General features: G+C 37.1%; 1 protein-coding gene across 1 annotated transcript in view; it reads left to right on the top strand.

The window, feature by feature from the left end:
* The window catches only part of CNTNAP2 (contactin associated protein 2), a 1,192,916-nt gene that overhangs the window by 517,770 nt on the left and 650,044 nt on the right, over positions 1-25,102 (top strand). The window contains exon 4 of the mRNA XM_054190578.1: positions 16,691-16,838. Within this exon, the coding sequence (XP_054046553.1) occupies positions 16,691-16,838 (148 nt within the window). The remainder of the gene's footprint in view (positions 1-16,690; positions 16,839-25,102) is intronic.

Genomic DNA, 25,102 nt, shown 5'->3' with positions numbered 1-25,102 from the left:
CTACAAAACTTTGTTCATTTATGACTTGTATGATCTTTTAAAATGCATCAGTACACTTACAGTCTGAGAAGACATGCTTATTTTAAATTCAGAATTTAGGTAGAAATATAAACAGTGTATAACTTATAGATGTCTGAATTGATGAACTGTCCCCTGAATAGAAATGCAGCATCTCACTTGGGCCTAGAATGGGTCAGGTCACTCACTCAGGTGTTTCAAACGTTATGTCAAGATGCAGCTGTCAAAGGCAAGTGCATAGTCACAGCTCCATACAGCAATTTTCCAGCATAGCCCTAAGGGTTTAATGCTACTTTCAGGAATAATAGCATTGCATAGCTGTGATTAGAGGCAACTTCTTATATATTCTCATCATTTACTGCTATAGTACCTTTTCCTTTAACACAAAAAATACATGAGAAGTTAGCCCTCAGCACTCTCATTTACAGATGGTGTGCAAAGAAAGCAGATCTGACTTACTGACTGACATGTTGGAGCAAAAGCTAAGGTACTCGCTATTTGTGTTGAGACAATTTCTGAAATCCTTCCTCTTAGGAGCACCTCTCACGAGTGAGCAAACCACCTTCCTAAACAGGCAGTGACTTAGATGTCTAGGTATTCTGCTGAGATACACTGGGGTTCTGGGGTTATTTGGAAGTAGAGACGAACCAGAGCTACAGTTGTAAAATATAAATGAGCATTCAGAAAATTTTCATGTACATTCTTTAACACCAGCCATTTATATGCTATCTTACACTGACACCTAACTTAGGTAGGTATATTTTGATTTCATAACTATCTTTTATCCTGTATGAAAAGGTAATATAAACATGCACTGTGTTTTAAAAATAGGTTTTGTTAGCTATGGATTAAATGAGGGACAATAAAAGCATGGCATATTGTTGTTCTGGATTTCATAAACATAGTACTCAAGTAATAGTCTTTTTAAAAAAAACAATGCCATCTAATTCTGTCATCTAAATCTGACATGTAATTTTTCCATTTTTGTATTTACAGTACCACTCCATAGGTCCAGGTTAACACTTTAAAATGATGGCCTTTGTGCTAGATTTTGGAATCATGGATGGAGTGCAGAGTGTTTTAAGCCACACTATTTGACTCAAACATTAAGTCTAAACATGGTGACAAATTTGTCAACCCAGACAAAATGGGCCCCAGCATAAATGTAGTCTGATAGGATGTTCTGTTTTCATCTGGGAAAGAGTAAGTTTTCTTCCTAGTGTTTGCTGTGAAAGGAATATCAATAATAGCTATTGTTTTTAATTGTTGCTAAGTGATGTTTACACTATTCAAGGACTTTATTCACCTTCCCGTAGAAGCATAGACAGAACGATAGAATGGCCAATGAAATATTCCATACCATAGACGTCACGCTCAATATATAAATGGGGGTTAGCCAGGGGGTGGGAATCTGCAATCACTGCTCAGGACAGTGACAATTCACTGAGTGACCAGTGTCGTTATTATTATTGTTGTTGTTTTTCTGTTATTGTTTCTATTAAACTGTCTTTATCTCAACCCATGAGGGTTTTTTCCTCCTTCCCCCCCCCCTTTTTTTTTCCTCTTTCCCCTGCACTTCAGGTTTGGGGAAAAGGAGGGCAGGGGAGGTGAGCAAGCGGCTGTGTGGTTCTAGTTGCTGGCTGGGGTTAAACCATGACATAGGATTTTTGCATTTTTGTTCCCAAACATTAGTTATCTGCCATCACTGAATCCAAAGGCAAAAATACTAACTGAAGAAGTGTATATGAATCTTTATATGAACCTTCTACTCTATTTGTTCCTGTGGCCTAATAATGTAGAAGTTACTGTTACCAGAACACTTGGTAGATCTTTATCTAAACTTATTCTCTGAACTAAGTTTATAGCACTAGAAGATAAATAGGTAGCCCTAGGGCAGGATTAATCTCATATCCAGACAGATGTGCTCTAGGCACCTAGAGTGCAATTCCATTTCCTGAATTTCAGTACCCAGCAGCAGCTGAGAGACCTCAGGCATCCTGCCTGGCCACCAGCTGTTGGTGTCACATCTCCTGGGTTGACAGGGGTGTCTCGGTTATTGTAGCACCTCTGTCACTAGGCACTTTGATTTAGCACCTAAATTAAGTTCTTGAAGTTGAACCCTTTTACCCCAACTCAAAAAAGCATCTAATTTCAAGATGGCAGTTACGTTTTAGCTGTTTAGCCTAATTCTGCTTAAGTGTGTGCATGATACTAACTATGCGATTAAGATGTGTGTAATGTTCTGAAGTGAATTCTTACTTCTGGGTCTTGATTCTTCCGTGTTTAAGATGAAACCTCTAATGGCAGATGTAGAGGGAGTGGGCCCTCCCTTGCAATGACACGATGTCGTGAGTTGTACTTACCAGAACACTGCTTTAGCATTGCAAGCTGCAGCATCCCACCTTCAGGGAGCCATTTCTGCTGCTTCCTGTTACTCAGACCAGACCGGTGAGGGAGAGAGGTACCACTCTTCCTGCGCTGCAGACCCAGGCATGATGGATTAGCCTGGTCACTGTAGATAGGAAGACAAGTAGGGCTGACTGTCCAGCTGCAGCCCAGGGGAAGATTTTAGCTCTTCTGTGAGATGCTGTCTACTCCGCCTTCTCAACAGTAAGCACTATTTGCCTTTCCAGTGTGTCACAAAACCCAAATCACTCCAGGACTATTGCAAGCTATTGGGAGAAAGAGTCTATTGGGGTGGTTAGCTGCCTTCAGCCCTCTCTCTGGCTTTTACAATAGCAGTTAGTTTCCTATGTGTTGTTATGACAGCAAGCAAAAGTAAGGTTTCCTCAAGTACTATAATTCCAGTGAGAACATCAGTACTTGAGATACACAATGTAAAGCTGTTCTAAAGCCCAGCAGAGTCATCTGCTGCTTGAGATAGTTTGCAAAAAATAAATTCAATAGTGTCTGTAAGCATGTTCTTTAATTTTTCACTCTCTACATCTCTTAGGGATAGAGAATGTTTATCATTTTGCATACATCAATGCAAGTGCAATTCAACTTAGTACTGACATATAGTCTAATTGGTTTTAAAATGGAATTTTGGGTTTGAGTGCTAATTTTCAGGTAATTACTTTCTAATTGATTTTCTTTTTATGAAGGACCATTGATTCATTCCCTTCAATGAAACTCAGTTGGCTTCCCGAGAGAATTTATGAAAAGCTGCTGAAAACAAGGATCTATCACTGCTACTTTCTTTCCACCTTGCTTTGCTCTCTGCTCTGTCTATTCTTTTTATTCTTCCCTAAGAAAGCTTAGAATAACAAGGCTAAATTGTATTCTGTATGTATATAAGCATGAAATGGGCTTTTGGAAAAAAATTGCATCTTTATTCAAAGATGGAGTGAACTTTTGTGACGTTCTTCCTAAAAACTAGATATTCACTGTGGCCTCCAATACATTAATATGACAGCTGTTTAACATTTGTACCAGAGTTGTTCTAAGCAATATGTTTGGATGGCACAGAGATTATCCAAACTGATGTTCTTTTACAAAAAGAGGAATGACAATTTTTAAATGGAAGTATGAGCTATTGTGTTATCATATTGCTTGTATCATTAAGTCCTAGCTCAGTTTATATGAAGCACAGTGGAGACTGCCTGAATGTTTTCTGTTACAGTATAATATAGCAATCCCAGCTAGATAATTATGCATAATGTGAGTGATAATTAGAAATCTTTTGGTGATCTTATTTAAGAAGAGGTTGACCCCTGATGTTTAAGACAGCGACACAGCGAGAGAATGAATTAAACAAAAAAAAAGAATGGAAACCCATGCTGTTATTTTAGTCTCATTTTGCACATCCGTTCGGGGGGGAAGAAGGGAAGCTAGTGTCTTTAAAAAAAAGCATGTACAGATTTTGCAAGCCAGATCATGTTGTCATTTTGCAAACTGTTCCAGACAAATTCCTGGTTTTGATTAATTGTCTGATTATTTTGATGTTATGGAAATATAGCCGGTGTTTTCTCATCCTGGTTTACCAGGTTCTTGCAAAGGAGAAGTTATCCATGGTAGTGATCCATTCTTTAATACAGAACAAAAGGTGTAAGGAGATCCAGTGACTGAATGAACAAACCCGACAAAGCCCAAGTGTTATTCACACTGAATATAAGCAACCATTGGAAGAGCTTCTGTAGCAGTGTGATAGATTTGATTTTCCATCCCTTTCAGTTTTGAAATCAAGACTGAATAACCTTATGAATGTTACACGATAGCCCAGACTGAGAACTCATTACTTAAACTATTGCATGGGAGTCACTACTCTGTGTCTACCGAACTCCAGAGTAGATTATCGCAATGCTCCCTTCTGGCCACAAAAGTCAATGAGTCTCTGTCACTTGATTTATTTTTTTCTTTTTTAAGTGAGCAGGGATGTAGGAATAGTGCATGAATTGTTTTTGTTTTTAAAGGATCAGTGCATAAATAATAGCTAATGAATTCTCAGTGAACACTTCTGAGACTATTATCTCCGTTTTACAGACAGAATGAGTTTCAGAGACCTTGGGCTGTTAGTCTAAGTTCACGCAGTAAGTAAGCAACAAAGCACAGCTGCCAACAGTCATTCTTGGCTGCTGTGCTTCTACTATTACAAGTGTTTACAAAGCTTTATCAAATGTCTGTAAAGACATTTCCTGCAGGTGCCTCCTGCAGTACTGTAGAGAAACAAAGTAACATTATGATAGCCTCTTCCTTCTGAAGAACTCCAAATTTGTTCTCAGTACTTGCAAGCATGTTTTCAAAGCGGTAACTAAATTAGTCCAGAAGGCGGGAAAAGTGAAAGATAGGGAGATCCTGATTCTTTCCTCTTTCTATTCGTCCTTCCTAAAAATAATCACAAAGAGTATTTTTGGTTTCTCTCCTATTACTTGTAGAGAAAGGGATACACCAGACTAATAAACAGCATCGAGATCCTGATGTCTTCACTATGAAAGCTGGAGATAGTAAGAATATCTGCTGTTACTGGAGAACAGCAATGTTGGTGTGACATAGCTTTGGAAAAAAGAATATGCAAGAACATTTGCTGTGTATCTACCAACCTTTGTGTGAGCAATTTCGGCCTTTCATAGGAAGAAAAACCACACTCCACCTTTTCTGTGCTGCTGCAAACCCTTGTCATGGGTGACTAGATCATGTAGGACAGATATTTGGCTTCAATAATAAAGATCTTTGTACATGAGAATTTCCACCTTCTGCTTCTACACAAGTAGTAAAACACATGAAGGTACTCATGACACAGGTGTTGCTCCATTGACCTTCAACTCTTCCTTTCATTCAGTGGCCATAGAGGCCCTCAGCCCTGCTCAGTGAGAGCCTCAAAAGACTGCAACGAACCCTTGCTAAACTCACCTCCTTGGTCAGGGACGCATGCGTCCTGGCTGCCAAAACCAAATAAATAAATCGGATAAAATTGCCCATGCTGTATGAAGGAAAAAAAAAATGACTTGCACACAACTAGTGATCAATTGATTCCAAATGTTCAGTCCCCTAAGATTTATAACACAGCTTGAAATTAAATTTAGGAAGTTTCTGTTGCAAGCAAGTTAGGCCATTAAATCACTTTACTATTTATTTTATGAATTGTAAGTAGAAAGTAGACAGGTGACCACAATCTCCCTCTTTCAATTATTCCTTCCCTCTTTCAATTCTTGTTTTCAAAATAGATTCCTTGTGCTGACTATTAAACAAAGTTTTTGATATATGGAAGTCGTCCTATTTCAGATGCTAACAGCTATTTGAGGGCATTTTACCTAAAAGGTGGCTATACAGTCACTTTCAGAATAGTACTTGATGTAAACCTGAACAAAAAAAATATAGTGAAATTAGAGGCATATTATCTCTGTCAAAGGAAAAAATGTAACTCCTGAAAGAATACAGTTTGAAAAGAGAAAATGGGACGAAATCAGATTATTTACTTTAGAACAAAAATAGAACCTTCGGTAGTTTCCTTTGTCGAGACATTTAATGGTTTACTAAATTCCCAGGGTTTCCAGTCGGAGATTGCTTTTTACTCTAAACTTCTGGCATGGATATCAGGCACTTTCTGCATGAAGGCTGAGTTGCCTTTTCACGTTGTCAGAATATACTTAAGCAGAGGCACAAGTATGCTGAGGTGACTTGTAGCAATTCCCATATTTCTGTGCACATTCCTTCATAAAATATTCTTGTGGCTTTTTGGTGTCATTTCAAAAGGCCAAGTGGTTAAAACTGTCTTTATTTCCCCAGAAAGGTGAACAGCTTTTAGATACAAGTTGAAGGACAGGATGGCATGTTTGAAGATTGTCACATATTGTAATTCTGCCTTTGAGGATTTATTAGTAATATTGCCTTGATCAGCTTGAAAGGATTATTCTAGAGTCCCACTCCAGTATTCTTCCTGAGATAGGAATTTTGTGTGTGTTTGCAATTTTTCTTATGGTTTTGGAGTCCTTTTAGACTTCTGCTGAGTTTTAGACAGAATCCACATTGATGTTTCCTGTATTTATAGTTGGGTTAGATTTGGTCTTGGGCCACAGAGCAAAAAGTTCTAAAACTGTGATCCTCCCTTAAGAAGATCTTGACCTAAGGTCATGATTTCCAGAGTACGGGCTCTGCCTAGGGCAAATAGGAGAAAAGGAAAATGCTTAGAGATTTTCTGCATCCTAGTTATTGTTGATAACTGCATCACCTGTTGGAATTGTTGATTTTAGTGCATGCAGAGTATTTTAAATAAGTTATTTTTATTTTATTCCCTCTTGACATGTTCAGAAAGTACTACAGCTACAGACAGAAATTGAGACCATTTATTGCTGTTCGATGGTCATAGCAATAATTTTCCTTTCCCCCCCCTGTTTTTTTCTAGGCATTGTCTGCTCAATCTTGACTTAATATTATATAATTATTTTGTTCCTTTCATAAACATGACAACTTGGAAGCATATAAAAACAAAACAAAACAAAAGACACAAAATTATATTAGATGCATACTTTTCAAGTTTCTGTAATTTTTAATGCATTTTGAATGTATTAATATGCTTTAAGGACAGGTGAAGACATGCTTAAAGAAAGTTTATTATTTTGTTGTTACCCAGTACTTCCCATTATGACAAAGTCCACTTGAGATATAGGGAGCTACAAACGCTATTTGCAATTTACTGTAATCCCAGCATTCAACAGATACTGAAAGTATACTGGAAAAAACCCCAAACTATTTAGTTTTTCTCTTCAAAGTTTGTACATTGTTATCTCAATATACAATATTAACTTCAAACTTGACGCAATTAGTACACAATTTTCGTACTTTATTACCTATTGTTTTCTTCACTTTGATTTACAGTTGTATTTCTGTAACAAACTATTTCAGTTATGGCATGTGTTTTGTTCAGGGCTGTTTCTCACGCACTGATAGTTTAGGCAGAATTGTAATGGTCTGAAAAGTAGTTTTTGGACATATCCGTGATTAAGGAAAGAATATAAAAGGAGCAAGTATAGTAATTTTGATTTATAGTTACAAATTGACATCACAAACAAAGGTTTTCTATCAAGGGCAGAAAATGTTGTTTATATTAATGTATAACCGATTAAGAGCTCAAAAGCTTTCTTTATTTAGTTGCTATGTCCCTACTGAATATAGATGTTTCTAAACAGTACTTAAAAATAGGTATTGGTGTTATACTTTTTCCTGTAGGGAGTTTCAGAGTCTTATAATCCGATGCACTAAGTGCAGGGCACGTGGAATGACATTGCTGAGTTTGTACCTGCCTCTGAGAAGCGCAGTCGCTAGTAACAGCCTCAACTTCTCGGGTGGCAAAGTTACATGTAAGTAACCCAGTAGAGTAATGGAGGCGTGTAGAAGAGATACAAGAAACTTTGAGACAAGACTGGTGTAAAAGGAATAAATATTGTTCTGAACATTACTTAAAAGCTATTTTAAAAGCATCAAAGCGTGTGAGAGTTGCCAAGTACATCGGTACTAGAGAGGAAAAGAAACCAAGCACCACGCTGGGTTCCTCTGTGCTTGCCCTTCTTCTCAAGGTGAGAGAGCTCCCGTAACTGTTGAGCTCTTTCGCCCAGCAGCCAGTGATCAGACAGCTGTTGCTGTTATTATTTCAGTAATGACTGCGGTTGTGTTTAGTTAGTTTGGAAACACATTCTTCCTGTCCCTCTTTCATTCTACAGAAGATGTAGCAAAAGTAATTTTTGACTATCAATGAATAAAACCTCTCAACTCCCTGGGAGAAAAGCAGTTTTTATTCCATCCGTATAACCATTTCACATTGTTTTTTGTATTCTTTTTCTTTTAATGTGAATCAGTCAGTAGGCAACTTTTGGAACTAAGTTGTTGATTATATTCTCCATTTTGTAGAATACATTTATATTACGCCCAGGAAAATTTATGTTTTACTGTGTAGCCAGTGAAGAATGGCAAGCTTTTAATTTAGTTCCTATCTCCCACTTTGCTTCACTGACCACAAAAGGCTCAGATTTCTAATTTAGGCACCCAAGTGAATACTTGACTAAGTGCTTAATAAGTATTATTTTATTTTTACAACCCCATAAAATAAATGAATTTTTACTCCCTATTTTATGTGTGGAACTGAGACAGTGAAAGATTAAGTCAAAACTACCTAATCATTTTGCGTGCCTAGGAATCTATACTAAGTGCCACTGAAAAGTTTTTTGCAACTTATTTGTCTAGCTTCGCATGAGGAGCTGTCAAAAAGAGAATCCAACTCCTATGTTGTAGGGCACACCCTCTATGTTACCTTCATGGAAGACAGTCTGTTCCCACCTGGCCGTCCACAGGCTTGGACACTACACATGTTTCACTTTCTCATGCAAATTAAGGAACTATCTTAAAGATGTCAGTCTTATTCGTTATGAAACCCCAAGTTATCCCTGGAGTGGGTCTACCCTGTGACCTGAAATGTCTAAGAGTTAAAATCTGTTTAGTTTAGTTAAGACTAAGAACAAGTTAACGACTACTACCCAATGTGTTAAGAAATTTTTACTAATGATGCAATCAGTTGATTTTGACAACAAAGATGTAACATTGTTCAGGGGTTGGAAAGTTGTATTTTCAACAAATTCAATCTAGGCATAAATCAAGGTCATCTGTTTTTGTTGTTGAATGTAGATACGGTTAAAAATGGGAAAAACCCACTCCAGAACCTCAAGTTACTGCAACCTTAGTTATTCAGGGTATCACGATGGATAATCACAGTTATCTCCTTGGGTATTGTATGAATCTACGGGGAATGAATAGCATGTAATTATGGAAATAAATGAATATCATAATGTTATTCAGGAATTCATGAAGACTACAGGAAACATTACCTCTGACCTTTCAGTGTTGACTTTACTTAGTATTTTTGGTGTATGTTTTAGGTTTTAAAAAAATCTAAATTTTCACCATTTTCTGTCATCCTGAACAAAACCTACATGGTTCAGCACAGGGGTTGAAATCTCTTGCTCTTTGTGCAGACCTTATCTGCTAAATTTGTGAATATCTGTAGTAGAAGTTTTTCATGTTATGTTTGGTGTCCACACCAAAAGGGAATCAGATACATGCAGGTGAGCTGTTTGGCACATCTCTGGAATATTATGTTCAGTTTCAGGATGTTGAGAAGCATGACTCTGTTGGTGCCTTTTCTGTGATGCCATATTTGATGTCCCATAAAGTAAAACTTAACAGTATCCATATGTTTTTGTCCTCATGTTCTTGAGTCTAAAGGTTAGGGAAATAGGGGCTTTAAGTGGATTTGTGGGGAAAACAAAAAAACCCTCTGTCTTTACACATGTGCACTCTCAGATGTCCTACCTCAAATATTCACGTAATATAAAGTTAACAAAGAATTGCTGTTCTGTCTTGGAAAGTAGTCAGTTTCCCTAAAAAAAAAAAAAAAAGGAACAGATAACTTGGTAATATTTCTATGCATAAAAGGGTATGAACAATTAGTATGTAGAAGTATGAGAAAAGCAATTCATTCTTGGGTTTGGGGTGTATGAGCAGGGTGGAGAGGTAGTTCTTTCTTCGATTGGATTTAATGTTAGGATTTTGAGCTTCATTACTCAAAGTAAATTAAACAGGTAATATCCTACAATAGCGCCAGAGGAGAAAAGAGCGTTTCACTTGCATCCAGTTAATATTAATCATGTTCTGGAAAGAGTGGCCATGCTGGTGTGTGTTTTTTGGGGTTTGGTTGGTTTGTTTGTGTGTGGGATTTTTGTTTGTTGTTGTTTTTTAAAGAAAAAATGACAAACATCAATACACCAAGTTAAAACTCAGTGACAGATTTGAATATGAAACTCATATTTGTAATTTTTATTTTGAGTATCTGAAATTATATCCAAGATACCATATATTGCTTTATGATTCCTCCCAATTCTCTGTCTTCAAGCTTTAGGTACATTTTCGAGGAATCAGTGTACAAAACTGAAACCTGTAGGAGTCATCCGTGAACAGAAGATGAAATTATCCCTTATATAATAAAAAACTAAATGTTCCTGTAGATGAGATGAAGTTCTTTTGAAGTATAGCAATGGTTAAGCAGGCTATAAAATGTTAGCATATTTTGTTATAAAAATCAATAATGTTATGTTGCTGAATCATTTAGCTTTGCTTGGAGCTGTGAAGGAGTAAAAGGCAACAAATACAGCTTTTGGCATTATTCTTTGAATGTAGTGACAATTATACATCTAATTATGATGCATACAGGGTTAGAATATGTTTTTAGCATACAAAGACAAAATTTGAACCTGAAAGTAAAACCCCTAGGAATCAGTAGACAATTTAAGGGACGAATGTGATCAAAATTATGGGTCTTTTTAAAAAACACTAGGAAATATTTTGAGAATAGAAAAGATGTGTATTCAGTTATATTAAAAGCCTGTTACTAGATGTTCCTTACTTTGAGTCTGTGAGTAGTTTTTCAGAAATTGGTGGTGCTACACTCTTAACGTAGGTAACTTGCTTATTAGAGATGTATGGCAAAGGGAAGGATGTGGGTAACTGTACCGAAATTGGGAAATTACTGATTTACTGATAGTACAATCAAGTTCATATGAGCACAGAGTACCATCAGCAGCATTATAATGTTTACTTTATCCACATGTTGTTAATCTTGAGCTCTTAGGAACTCTGGTCATTTTCTAACGGTGAGTCTCAAAGATGAGTTTCAGCACCTGTTGAAGGTATCATTTGAGAGTTCTGTCATTTGGGATAAAGGAAATACCTGCTATAACTTTTAATTGCTTTCAGATACTGTTTTTGTATTTAGATGCATTACTGTGTGAGATGATTATGAAGGATACTACAGAAATGATGTTTTGCCATGAACATGTTTGTTTTATTTTGGTTTGTTTTTAAGGAAAGACTAGAGTGTGCAAGCTGTGGTGTCACTGATTGTGCTGTTCAATAGAGAGAATGAAGAAATAGTTGTTCGAGCAAAAGACTACCACTTCGTATTACCTATTTGTACTCCACACAGCACTAGGACACGAAACTAGAGGAACATGTCAAAACTGAGCTAAAATTGACCAAGCCTGAATTTGTTGCTTTCTGGCCCATTCAGGTTTTTTTCTGTTTATTTGCTATTTTTCTTTCCTTCTGCAACCAGTTTCCTTACCAGCTGGTTTTTGGGTTTTTTTTTCCCCCCTCCTTGAAGGTCTTTTTCTCTCATAACGTTTTCTTTTACCCGATCCTTTTATTCTTGCTGTTTCAGTTTACATCATACATTTGGGCTGGATTTTCATAGGTATCCAGCAGAGAAATACTTCATCAGCAAAAAGGTGCTTAGAGCTTGACTCAATTTTCTCATGAAGTTAAGGGGTTTTGTTTTTTAGGAAAATGTTCATGTGGTAAAACATGAACACTTTTTAGAAATGTCTTCGTTTCTCTGAAATCTACTATGGATTTCAGTCAGCTTGTGCAGAACCAGTACATGCTGTGAGTTTTCCAGGGCCCTTGGATTTGAGCTGCCCTGCTACACTGAACACAGTTCCACAGCACTGCTGGCCGGGAGCTCCCGGCGCCCAGCCTGCCCTGCGCCTCTCCTCCATGGTGCGGAGTCTTGAGAACTCAAGTGAAGAACAAAGTTTTCCAGATTTTCTTTGCCGTGCCAGCAGAGGCCTGACAGCTGTAACCAAAGCTATCAACTTGTCAAGTTTGTATTCCTTCTAGATTTTTGGAAAATTACTTGTTCTGGAATTTCGGGGGTTTTCTATAAAATAAAAAATTTAAGGTTTAGCCAGCTCCATGCTTAACTTTCAGTGGAGTCCTTAAAGAAAACCCACTTATGTTTCCCACAGACATCTTCTATCTGTCTGTGGATGTTTCCATATTTTATAATACCACACTTTTCTTAATGTGGCTTTTACGTGCAAGTCCTGTTTCTGATTACGAGAGCCATTTATAGAGCTATAATTCCATGGAACATAGACTCCATAGTGTTTTCAATATTGCTGTGTCAAAATAAAGCTAGAGGCCTAGACTTTTTTTCATAAATGCAGACCCATAAATTATTCCCTCCTTTGCTTAAAATGCCGATAGCAAAATACAACTGTCGAGAAGTATAATTAAAGTAATGAAAAAAATTACTAGTAATTAAAGTTATGAAAAAAATAATAGTTCTTCCTTTTTTAACTGGAAGAGAAATGTCATCCTACTCTTCCATGCATTGCCCTATTTTTACATCAAGAGCATACACTGAAGTGATTTTAATACTTGTCTCTGAATAAATCATTAATTTGAATGGAGACTTCTTTACATGAATTAAGTCAGGTTGAGAATGAGTTGTCCCCTTAAGCAAGTTAGGTTCTCTGGTATATGTGTGATGATTTTTTTGGGTGAAATGTAGTTTATTTCTCTGCTTCACTAAGAGTTGAAAGATGCAAATGTCTTTTTCTTCATTTGGTTGAGTATCTGACCAACATTCATTCTTTTCCTCTTTGGTTAAAATATGAAAACTTCCACTTTTGTTCACTTAATAACATTTCTTTTCATTCAGTCTTGAGCCTTCTTACTTCAGAGATAAATTTTTAATGCTGAGAATTTCTTTTTAATCCTTTATTGTAAAAGGTGATCAAAGCATTTTCCCCAAATGGGGTTTTGTAATGTACTTGCTGTATCCATAAAGTCGAGTACTGAATGGTATTGCAAAACTGTCCTTTTACAGGAAACTAAACCCCCTTTTGTCAGTTTTACTTAATACTATTAAGCTGTATATTATTTTACTACTGTGCTTTACTACAATACTACTGTAAATTTATAACTTAACTCTAACATTTATAATTAATGATTAGAATATCATTGTTCGGTAAATATAGGAAACAAAGTTGACCCTGAGTCTTAACTTCCCATAACTTTTCTTCCAAATTTCACAAAAAATTACTTTCATTTCTCTCAGGTTATTTGTTTATGCAAAGAAAATGATACTGAATGTCTCTTCAGTGTCTCTTCGTACAGTACCGTGGCTGAAGCATATTGATAAAGCCAAAATGAATTTCAAAGATTGTATAGGGGGTTTTTTGCTGCTGCTTCTGATGAAGAAACCTCCTGTGGCAAAAGCTTCTTTTTTCAAAAACTTATTTAGCTGGCCCCATTAAAATATATTATCTCTCCTATAAACCTGCCCTAGTATTTTTGAAAAATACTTGGAGCTGAACATATTTTACTCTTAAGGAAGCCAGTTGCAAAACTCTTAGTGAGTGCTTTTGAAAAATCTGCTCAACATATGTTCAAAAGCAGTGTTTAGAAAAGATTTGGGGGCATATTTTCTTACCTTTCTTCATTCATATTACTTTGCTGTCCCGTGGAGCATTGACTTTGAGAAGAGTGGTTGTTACTCACAACACTCTCAATCTTTTCATTGCAATGTAAGCTGAAACATAAAGCAGTTTACAGAAATCGGTATCCAATACAAAAAGAGAAATGACTCATAGAACAGCGATTTTGGAGTTGGACTGGTGAGACCTGTTTTACAGATGGGTCATTTTGGTCATTTTCCCAGTTTGGATTAAAGAAAAACCGTGTTACCCATGAAAAGCAGACATCTGGCAATAATACTTAAATCATTTCATGAGATTAATAGTTCTGAAAAACTTGTTTAATTTATACAGGTATTTCCACCTTTTTCTGAAAAATAGTTTTGTAAGGTAGTTTCTTATTGTTCCTTTCTATATTTATTTAATTTTTTTAGCCAGAAATTCACTCCTTGTTAGAGATGTGGGTCTAAATTCATTTCTATATTTATTTAATTTTTTTTTAGCCAGAGATTCACTCCCTATTAGAGATGTGGGTCTAAATTATACTTTTAAATCTTATTAAACTGTTTGTTAACCTTAGCAAACATGTGGCTTTGAAAATTATATAAACTCAATTTTTAATGTGAACCTGCCTTTCTGATTCCACATATAGTTCTCAGTCAGAAAAGGAGATTTTAGAGCAATAGTACATAATTCACAAGCTCCTGTAAATTGATTTTTTAGCCTTGCAGTGATGGATTTTGGCCTGATGTTTGCTATCCACGGAGCGTGTATTACCGTACCACATTTATCTAATTGAAGGCTGTATTTAAAAGGTATTGTTCTGCTGGAGACTAAATGGAATGCATTTTAATAATCAGGGAAACTAATGACAGACTGCTCTATTCTCTGTTGACTGTGTTTATGCATTCAGCAGGTGTTACTGGATTGTATACGAACAGAAACCCTCAAAATATCAAACACCTGTTTTTAGCCCTAAGTCTTTCTGATAAAGGACTGGTAAAGCACAAGTCAGTGCACAAAGTTTGGAGAGCTACAGAAAATCATTCTGATTTTGAGAATCCATTTTCATCATTTAATCAAATTATATAGAAAATATCATGCCCTCCTGTATTCAGCTTCCTTTGCCCCTAATACTTCTAGCAAATGAAACAAACAAACAACCTCCATTACAAAACAACCAGCAAAAACCTACCATTAAGAGAGGCTTTTTAAGATTATGCCAGGCATCACAAAATGAAGACATGGCCAAACAGGAATTCCTCTTGAAATATGGAGCGTTACCTTGTATGCTCGCTAAAATATATATTTTTAAAGGATCAAATTCTTTATCGCCTCCATGAAGTGCTGTGAACAGGACTAAGAGAATAGGCAGCTGTTCAATAGGATGTTTTGTCTTCATTCAGTGCATGCTTTCCTTTGTTGTTTATTGTCTTCTATTCAGTTCAGAAGACAGAACTGTTAATTTCCTTATAAACATTTACCACTCAGATACGTGTGTGCTTCATAGACGTTAACTAATGTATCTTCCAAGCCCAGCTATGAAGTGAAGAATGCCATCATCGTCATTTAGCACATTAATAGCTGCAGTACAAAAAAATTAAGGTGACTATAACCATTAATATATGTCATAATGTTTGGAGTCCACCAAGGAAGGGGTCCTGTGGATCTTTCTTACATTTACCACCACCTAGATGCACTGTGCACTGTAGAAACTAATTATTCATCTAAGATATTCTTTTGCAATAGGTAGCATCCAGGCCTATTAATTAAGTATTGCTATATCTGTATGCAAAAGGACGACTTAAATTTTGGCTCTTTCAAGTTTTTGATGACTATATTTTGCAGTAGTACTACTTACAGCTCATTTGTTTCTTTGCTTTTCATTCCACTATGGGTCTTTATTATAGGAATTTATATGGATTTATTCAGACGACAACTGTGTAGATACTACTACTGATTATTTTTTTCTCTGTAGCAGAAGTACTTTTTTATGAGGATGCCCCAAAATTTCTTATTTTCATAGGCTTTCTAGTAATGGGTCATCTTTTCTCTGTTTATTTATGACTATTCTGTTCACTGTTAGAAGACACTTATTTTTATTGAAAATTACATATGAAGACGTGTGAAAATTCCTCTGAAAATGTTGAGAATGACTGAATGATAGTCATTAACATCTGCCATCAGTGAATGAATGGATTGTCCATAAAACGACAAGCCAAAAAAACCCCACCCTCTGTTATGTTAGCTAATATGTATGTTTGCTTTTAAGCTTGATGCTATGAAATATTTTACCAATAGGCACAAAACTGCAAGCCAAGGGCTAAATATTTAATTCATTGATTTTCAAAACTCTCTTGAGAGCTCTTGTGTCCTTTCCTGACTTCCAGAATTTTATTAATCGAAAATAGGCTCTACTGTGGGTGACAGCTATGGATAGGAAAGAAACTGGACACTCACTTTCCAGCAGGTAATCCATCAAAAGATGGATTTTTAAATTCTTAGAAATTTGCTAAATTGAAGGGGCCCCTGTCTGTTGTAGAATGACTGGTGTGTGTAATCTTACCAATAGAGGATGGGAATCTTCTTCCACTCTGGGTGGACACTTTTATTCACATGTTAATAACTGAGTAACAGATTAGTGATGAAAAATGGATTACTTTCTTACCTACCAGCAACTGTTCCATGATTTCAACATATCTGTTGTGGGCAAAGAGATCTCAGTGCTACTGCGTTGGTATTCTTGTGAAACTTTGTAAATCAGCTATTCATTCAGTCACTATCACAGAAACATTTAAACCAAACTCCACTGTAACCTAGACACTCAGAGGACTTCACTACCTAATGTTTTCCTTCAGAACAGAACCTTTATGGCATGTGAGGTAGATGTTATACAATAATTTTATTTTTTTTCTTCTTCTTTCCCTCAGGCATTTCCTGGAAATACAAACTCTGATAGTGTGGTCCGGCATGATTTACAACATCCAGTTATTGCTCGCTATGTACGGATAGTTCCTTTGGACTGGAATGGAGAAGGCCAAATTGGATTAAGAATTGAAGTCTACGGCTGCTCCTATTGTAAGTTTTTCCATGATCACATTCTCTTTTTCTGCCCCCCTCCCCCCCCCGTAAATAAAAATTGTGTTTGGATCTCAGCTTAAATCTGAATCTCCAGTACTTTTTTCTTGGAGAGATTAAGATGTTCCAGGATTACTAGTTGTATTGCCGAGGGCTTCATGAAACATTTATTGTAACCCTAAATCTGAGTTTCTATTTTGTTCCTCTCTGGAAGATGCAACATTGGAATTCACGATAGTGCTTTGAAGTTGCCCCTTTTGATCTTCATGGTTTCTTCTGCAGATGACTTTGACTATTATATAAGCTTGAATGGGAAAGTTGAGGAAAAGATAGTATTCAGGCAAATATCACGTTGGGTCTTGAGGGGAACTGGGAAACAGGACATTATTCATTGCCTGGTGCTAGAGATAAAATTAAAACAAATAAATAAGAATTCTATCAGAGTAGCTCAGATTGTCTAAATATGTGACATGTTTTTCAGAGGTTTTCCTTTAGTATTTGAATATGACTTTAGAATTTCTTTTGAAATCCAGATGCGCAATGGTACAAATGCTTTTGAATTTAAGAGCAGAACTGATTATGTTTTAAGAAAAGCAAAGGCAGTTTCCGAATGCCTGTCCTTGAATTCAATCCAGCCAGCACTTGAAGAAAGTCTACAAACCTGCAGAAAATTAAGTGTCTGGTGTCCTATTTCTAAGTGCCTATTTTTTATACAGTGTCCTGGCTTTGTTGGTATTGTAGCTGGAAGGAGCTATTTGAGATTTGTCTTTTAGTAACCAGGTGTTAGAATAAGGTAAGGAGCACACATCTGGAAGTCTCATCCATTGACTTCACTGGGTGACTTAAGGCATACGGGAGCCCTTTGACATCCTAATTAGCAAGAAAGAAAAACACCTGGTGATGTCAGGTGTTTTTTTGATTTGGATAGATAATCAAAAGGCTGTATACTTTCATTTAGCACCAAAAAGAAACATGAATAATAGAGTTTTGATATTATTTTTCTTATTTCCATGCAATGAATTGAAGCTTTATTTTAAAAATGTATATTAAACCACAGATAATTTCCCAGCAGCTGCAGTAACTTCGTTGAGAAATCAAATCAAACTCACTGTACTGTTGGTGCTGCTGTGCTGAGAGCAGGCATGGTTGTTAGATACGTTTGTAAAAAGACAGCAGTGTACCTGTTATCTGAGGAACTGTGGGTTATCCTAGAGTTGATTCTTACTCTAAGAGATATTGACCTTCTGAAGTCTTAGGTACCACTGTGATTATTCGGCACATGGCTCTTCATAAACAAGTGTTTACCATTATACTGCTAAAATGTTTTATGTGCTGTTTTAAGTATACTAAACACCAAACACTAGTTTTGTAGCATGATAAATACTTAAAGCATACCTCCTTACTTGTACATGAAATGCAAATTCAGGTGTTTGATAGAAAAAACCAACATCTAGTTTACTGTGAACTATGACTCTTTTTAACAGAAAAAATGGAGCAGAATCAAAACAATAAACCCCATGATGTTTGCTGCAATATTTACAGGTAGAAGTAGTATTTTTTTTTATGAAATGGATAGACAAAATACTTGTAGGTACATGACGGAATGCTTTTAGAGGCTTAAAGTAAATGTGAGAAAAAATCAAACAAAATGATTTCAGTTATTTGATGAAACGTTGCTTGCTTGATAGACTTTTGGAGGAGAATAAAAAGCATCTGCGAAGGAAACAATCTATGGAACTATGAAAATACTGATAAAATGTGACTTTACAGAAGAACTGAGGTGGCCAAACATAACTTTTTAATGCTACTGAGAGAGTATTGCTGGTGTGTTTGTATTAGAAGGGATTTCAAAAATTTTTGGGATTTTTTAATATAAGATTAATAATATCTTACATTTTTATGTGTATAGGGAATTTTTTTTCAAAAATCCTCCCAAAATGCAGTGTGCTTTTTACAGTGCAGGAATTGGGCTGTCCCCAAAATGCTATCAGTAGGTAGCAGCAGAGCAGTTGAGAAGAAAAACTAGAAATTCACTGTGTTAAGAGAGAGGAAAGCAACCCTTTGGTATGACTACTGGAGCAAGGGAGTAATGGGTACAAATTCCCAACATGTCTTCTTTTGAACTACTTATTCAAAAGTCGAGTCATTAATTGCCATATTTTCTGGTTCCTATTTTGTTTGCATATGCGTATAAGACACATTTTAATTTTTTGTACTAGAGGTGAAATCCATGTTCTTTCTTGCCCAGCAAATTAAAGTTAAAAAAGCAGTGTGGTTTCCAGAGAGGGATTAAAGCTCACGTCCGTTCCCTGGAGACATTCATAGCATTACCAAATCTTCTTTACATTTTGTTTTGTTTTAAGTTTGAAAACTGGGCTGTCTTTGAAATTGTACCTTTGTATTTTGTGTAGATGAGATCTGTGGGGTTGTCTTCTAACAGAAGAGCTCATGGAAGTCACCAAAAAAGAATTAGGGCCTCACTCTACAGCAAGATTCAGAATGAACTTTCCATTTTTATCTGTGAATAAATGGTGACATCGAATTTAGAAAAGCTTTTCATTCTCCATACGGCAAAACTGACTATGTCTTATTAAAATAAATTATTAAAATTGGGTAAATAACTTGCTTAATGGCTTTGTTAATGGAGGAGTTGCATGAGCAAAACAAGCTTGGAAAACAACAAATAGACTGTTACATAACATAAACAATATTTTTTAGTCAATGGGAGTTTTATATTTTGTTTCAAAATGATCTATTTCATACACTGTGAAGGGGAATAGGGTCTTTCCACTTGCAGTGACATCATTTGTCAAAAAGCAAGTCACACAGAAGAAAGCAATATAACCAAAGGCAAATATCCACTGAATCAGTTAAGTCAAAACTGATCGCAAATTTTTTTGCTCATGCTTTTTTGGAGACAGAGAGCAAAGGCACGTAAGATACATCTTCCATCATGTCCATGTTTATGAATTTTTGAGACAGGCAACAAATACATGGCATCTGGAGGCGATGACACCTACAATATAGTACATTTTACTACTGATTCGTGAAGATCATAATAAGCTCCTGCAGGATCATTGTCATATGAATAGTTCCCTTAATCTCCATCCTGTGGCAGGTGAATGCTTACAAAAATGGCAGTAGCCTCACTAATGCATAGTCTTTGGCTACGCTTTTCAAGATAACTCTACGAGGCCTTCTGGGTGCTGAAATCCTATGAGTGGAAAGTACTCCCTGATACCTTTGTTCACAGAGTTTTTTTGATACGGCTGTGTTGATTTTCTGCATCTAAACTGTATGTCTGAATCTTTTCGATGCGGTTGTGCATCTGGTGGTAACAATTTTCAAATTCCAGATGGTTCACTTCTGAAGTGTAGGATATACTTGAAAAAAATCACTTGGAGACGGCAGAAAGTCATGCAAATACTCAATATACTCTAGAGAAATAGGTAGCAGGAATAATGATAAAGCTTCATGAATGGCTGCAAACTGAGCTTTTTCCACGCATTGACCATTTCTGTTTGCTAACACTTAGGAAGTAGTGGGACTGAACAAATGTCCCCTGAGCTGTGTTTGCCGATCTGTTCATTTCGGCTATTAGCTACACTACTTGTATTGTGCTATGCCAAATGTTATGGTTTCAGTTTCCTGGTGGGTGACTGTTTTTTTTCTAGGGAGGGAGGGAAAAGAAGGAAAAATAGTAACCAGAGTTACTATTACTGCTTAGGGTTTTATGAAGTAATGAATGTTTGTGTGGAGAACATTTAGTCTCCAGATAGTAAAGTGAACAAAACCTTGGTCATCTAAACATGTTTCAAGAACAAAAATAAGGTTTGGAGATGCTGTTAAGTGATGACCGAAGTGAATGTTTGCAAGAACTGATTAGGAAGTACTGAAGTGCTAAAAACTATGGGCTGAACAGATCTGCTGGGTAATCGTTGGTGTAGTTAATCCCGTCTGCCTGCAGTGACTTTGACTTAAGCCATTGTTTCCTTTGGTGGTTAATTCCACATTCAGGTATGCTCATTGTTAGGAAACTTTCTGTGATACTTATTTGAAATCTGCTTTGCTTGGTTTCATGCTATTGGTGCTAAATAACTATCCATCTCTTATTCACTGTCTCGCATGGTTGTTGTTCATACTTAATGAGAGACCTCCATCCTGTCCAGAATCATCTATTGCATCCAAACATCAAAGGGACTATTTAAGGCAGATGAGAAAGCCGCTGTGACTACCCTTTTGTGGAATCTGATCAAATTTCACTTGGCCAGATTCAATTGTATACCCTGGACATTTTGTTTCACCAACATGGCCTTTAAAAAACAAACAAAAAAAATCATGAGCCAAAGTCCCTTGAAGTGTCATGACTGCTATTGGAACACCCTGGGCTGAATAAAATACGGCTCTATATGTGTATAAATGTTTGCATACATATTTCTGCTATTACGCTTTTGATACCTGTGTGAATATTCACCTAAATGGTGAAGATACTAATGTATTCTGCAGAAACGATTCCCTGCCTCTTCTTATGATATTTTATTACTTATAATAAACATGGCACTAAGTTGTCTGGTCAGACTTTTCTGATCATCTAAGTGGTGGAACTGCATAAAAATATTAACTGTCAGAAAGGAAGAACCATTTTGAAGTGTATATTTTTGTGAAAACGTTATCATATTTCTAGCAATTTTATTAAATTGCTGTAAGAGTGCTTTGAATATACAGGGATTTTAGAGTGGGGGGAAAACCACAGAACTGAAACAATCGTTTAACAGAGGTCCCTGTGTACTGGGTAGCTTTGCTTGTGACAGTGGATGGGACAGTTAGGAGTTCAGCTAAACATCCAACCATTTTTCCCCTTTTAAATTTCACTATTTTTATATTGGATAGTTCTGTACCTATTTAGGTCTATGTGTCTGATTTTTAGCCATCACCTTCACAGCTCAGCAGCTACAAACAGAGCTTGATATTCTTTTTCTGACATTAAAAGTGCATGGCTGAATATTTACATCTAAACTATGGAGAGTGAAGGAAATGAACTGTTGAACTTTTTCTGTGCAAACTTTAAAAGGTCCATTTGAATACATGCTCTATTTGTAAGCTTGCTTCTTTATTAGCATTCTTTGTGGCTTTTTGACATACAGGAGATTTTTTTTTTTTCCTTAAGAGTCATGAAATATGATGAATACATTTTGTCCTCCATATATTCTCATGACATGGTAGCCTTTAAACAGTAGAGTTTTGCAATTTAAGACCAAAAATGCTGTCTGTCTTTCTCGGTAAGGATTGTTTTCCTCCATCCCCTCTCCAGAAAGAGCTGGTTGTGCTTGTTCCTACATAGGTGTTCATATATTTTGGCAGAAAATAAGTGACAACAGGCTTTATTACCTTTGGTTGTTAGCAGTAACAAGCAGGGATCTATTTTGGTAGTAGGTGCTACTTTGAATTCAAAATATCTATTATTTCCTGCATTTTAAAAGCAAAAAAAAAAAAATAGCATTTGTGTAGTGTGTTAAAAAAAATTCTAAAATCAGAAGATACAGGTTGAAAGAGAAAAAAATATTTCCAAATACCGTATTGGTTAATTTTAACTCTTCTATTCCAAATGGAATGTTTCAGGAAGATTTGACATAAAATTAGTTTGTGGTAAAAAAAAAGTCTTAAGAACATATCTTTATGTTTTATTCTTTACCTTTTTGTTATTAAGATGCAATAGGAATTTTTTTTTCTCTCAACTTTTTGAAACTGGAAGCAAACTAAGTCATCCATTATTTTTCCACTTCTAGCTGTAATGATGTTACTGGTATAGTCTCAAGGATCACGGCTTTGAGAAATGCAACAACCGTGTATATTCTTTACAGGTTCATTTGTTAGCTGGCAATGCATGTATAAACAGTCAGAGAAAAAGAAGTATATTTTATATGAATACATGCCCCACCAGCTTGTTCAATTGTATTCTCAGGCAGTTTTCAATTACACTTGAACGTTTTTTTAATCATTCAGCATTTCCTTTAGAAGGATGTATGTAGCTGGTTCATTTGAAAAAGTTCCTTTATGACTTTTTTTTCTGTGGAATGCAGAAAAACTTGTCTCTGCTAAATAAACAGAATGTATGGCCATATATGATAAAATATTGAAGATTTTGATTAAGGTTTATTAAGTCAGGTCTGGCTCTTCTCTTGTGGAAAAGAGCAGACTAAAATTTTCAAATAGGTTTTTCAGTAATTGTCCACACACCCTGCAGAAAGAGTCTCCCATACAGTGGTCTATAATCAGTTAATAGGAGGATGAAGATTTAAAAAATATCCTTAGGATCCATAAATATCTGAAAAAGTAGAAAACCGAAGTAAAGTTAGTGTATGCTTTTTCACAAAGTATGGATGTTAGCATTCAGGTAAAAACAGGCAAAACCTTCACTCTAATCACAATAGTTTTGCCTTTGATGTTTTTTTGCCTGAGTGGACACTCATGATGGTTTTGCCTAGCCTTATTTTCTTGCATTCCAGGAAGAGGTGATTGATCCATTTGTCTGTGATGATTTATTCACTAGAGGAATTAGACTTTTTTTTTTTTTCTTATGAAACAAAAAACTTTGGCAGATTTCAGACTATTGGTTTTGGTTCTGTACCATTGATTTGGAGCCTGAAAAGCCTCACTTGTTATTTATTTCCTGCATGCCTGGAATAAATCATATTTCAAGGATGCAGTTACTTCCAGGCTCAGTTCAATTTATTCTGCACTTTCCCTAAAGCCTAGGTGAAGATGATGCTTTTTATATTTTTATTTTAAGCAAAATGGCAAGTGGAATCTTGCTATGAGTAAACTTTTGTTTCCTCTCTGCCAAATATAATGTTAGTGTTCTGTGATATGAAACTGCATGTATTAAAGGGTCAGCATTGCTGACAGGAAATAACCAAATTTAACTCTTCATAATAATGCTTTTATAAGGTAAAAATAAGCCTTGAGAGTTATATGTAGTATATCCCTATACTGAGTTGAGTTTATACACAAGTCCTGTTTTAAAGCTGAAGACCCATCTTTATAAGAATAGGTCTGGAGAATTAGGTCACTGTGATGCCAACTTTTCCCCAAATCCTCTAGAACAGGGAAAATGTTCAGGTCTTTCCATCCCTTCAAGAGAGGAAAATAGTTCGGTTGGAAGGTACCTGCAACAACCATCTACTCCGACTGCCTGACCGCTTCAGGGCTGACCAAAAGGTAAAGCGTGGTTTTAAAGGGCACCGTCCAATTACCTCTTAAACTCTGACAGGCATGGGGCATGGCGACCTATTGGCATCGTCCATCCCAGCCTGCAGCTCTGGTTACACTTTGGCTTTCCTCCAGGCTGCGGCTGCTGAAATCATCCCCCCTTAAACCTCCCGGGTTTGTGTCCAGCCAGATCAAGTCCCTGGTTCTCCTCACCGCGTGGTCTCATGGGCATTAGCTCTGGCACAGAGAGGGGATGGCTAATAGGGGTGGTCTGCGGACTGCAAGGCTGGTTTCTGCCATGGCCTGAGAGAAGAGTAACAGCACTGGGATGCCCAACAGCTGTGCCCAGTTCATGGCCACCAAGGGCAGGGACAGCCCCCTGGGCCTCCTGGGCACAGGGACTGCCTGGGGCCAGCACCCCAAAGGCCCTCCTCCGAAGGATGCTGGGTGGAGGGGCAGCAGGTGGGGCTGCACAGGGAGGCCCCGTCACCCCCATGTCACAGTGCCACCACCCGGCAACACAGCAGTCACTGTGCCCCAGAGCAGGATAAAAGGGAGCATTCTCCTGTGCCCACTGCCAGAGATGGCCTGGGGGCAGCCCAAAGACATCTGAGAGGAAGTCCTTGAGGATCCCATGGAATTACTTGGAGGGGGCTGAGGGAAGAAGACCAGAGGCTGGACAAGGTTGCTTGACATTCTCCACTGCAAGGCCAGATCCCAGAGGAGCCACCTTCAAAGCTCATCTGAGGGACAGAAATCCTTTTCAGATGGATAGCAGTGGCGAGTACAAGGGACCGCCTTCTTGAGGAGCACTGCAGAGCTCGCTGTCCTCCTCCCCCATGGAACCATGGGCAGTAGCTGTAAGAAATGGGATGCAGAGATGTTGCCAGGGCTCCCAGGGCTTTGGAGCACCCATTGGTGTCCTGCCAGGCACAGGAAGGATTCTTGCCCCCAAGGTCAATCAGGCCAGGGGAACGTGGCCACTCTCAGAAGCCCCTGAGATGGCTCCAGGTGGAGGGAGAATAGGGCTTGGGCATCTCCTGGGAGGCGTGACC

Source organism: Rissa tridactyla, chromosome 2 (assembly GCF_028500815.1).
Source record: "Rissa tridactyla isolate bRisTri1 chromosome 2, bRisTri1.patW.cur.20221130, whole genome shotgun sequence".
NCBI classification, from domain to species: Eukaryota; Metazoa; Chordata; class Aves; order Charadriiformes; family Laridae; genus Rissa; species Rissa tridactyla.
This window is presented reverse-complemented; position numbering and strand designations above follow the sequence as displayed.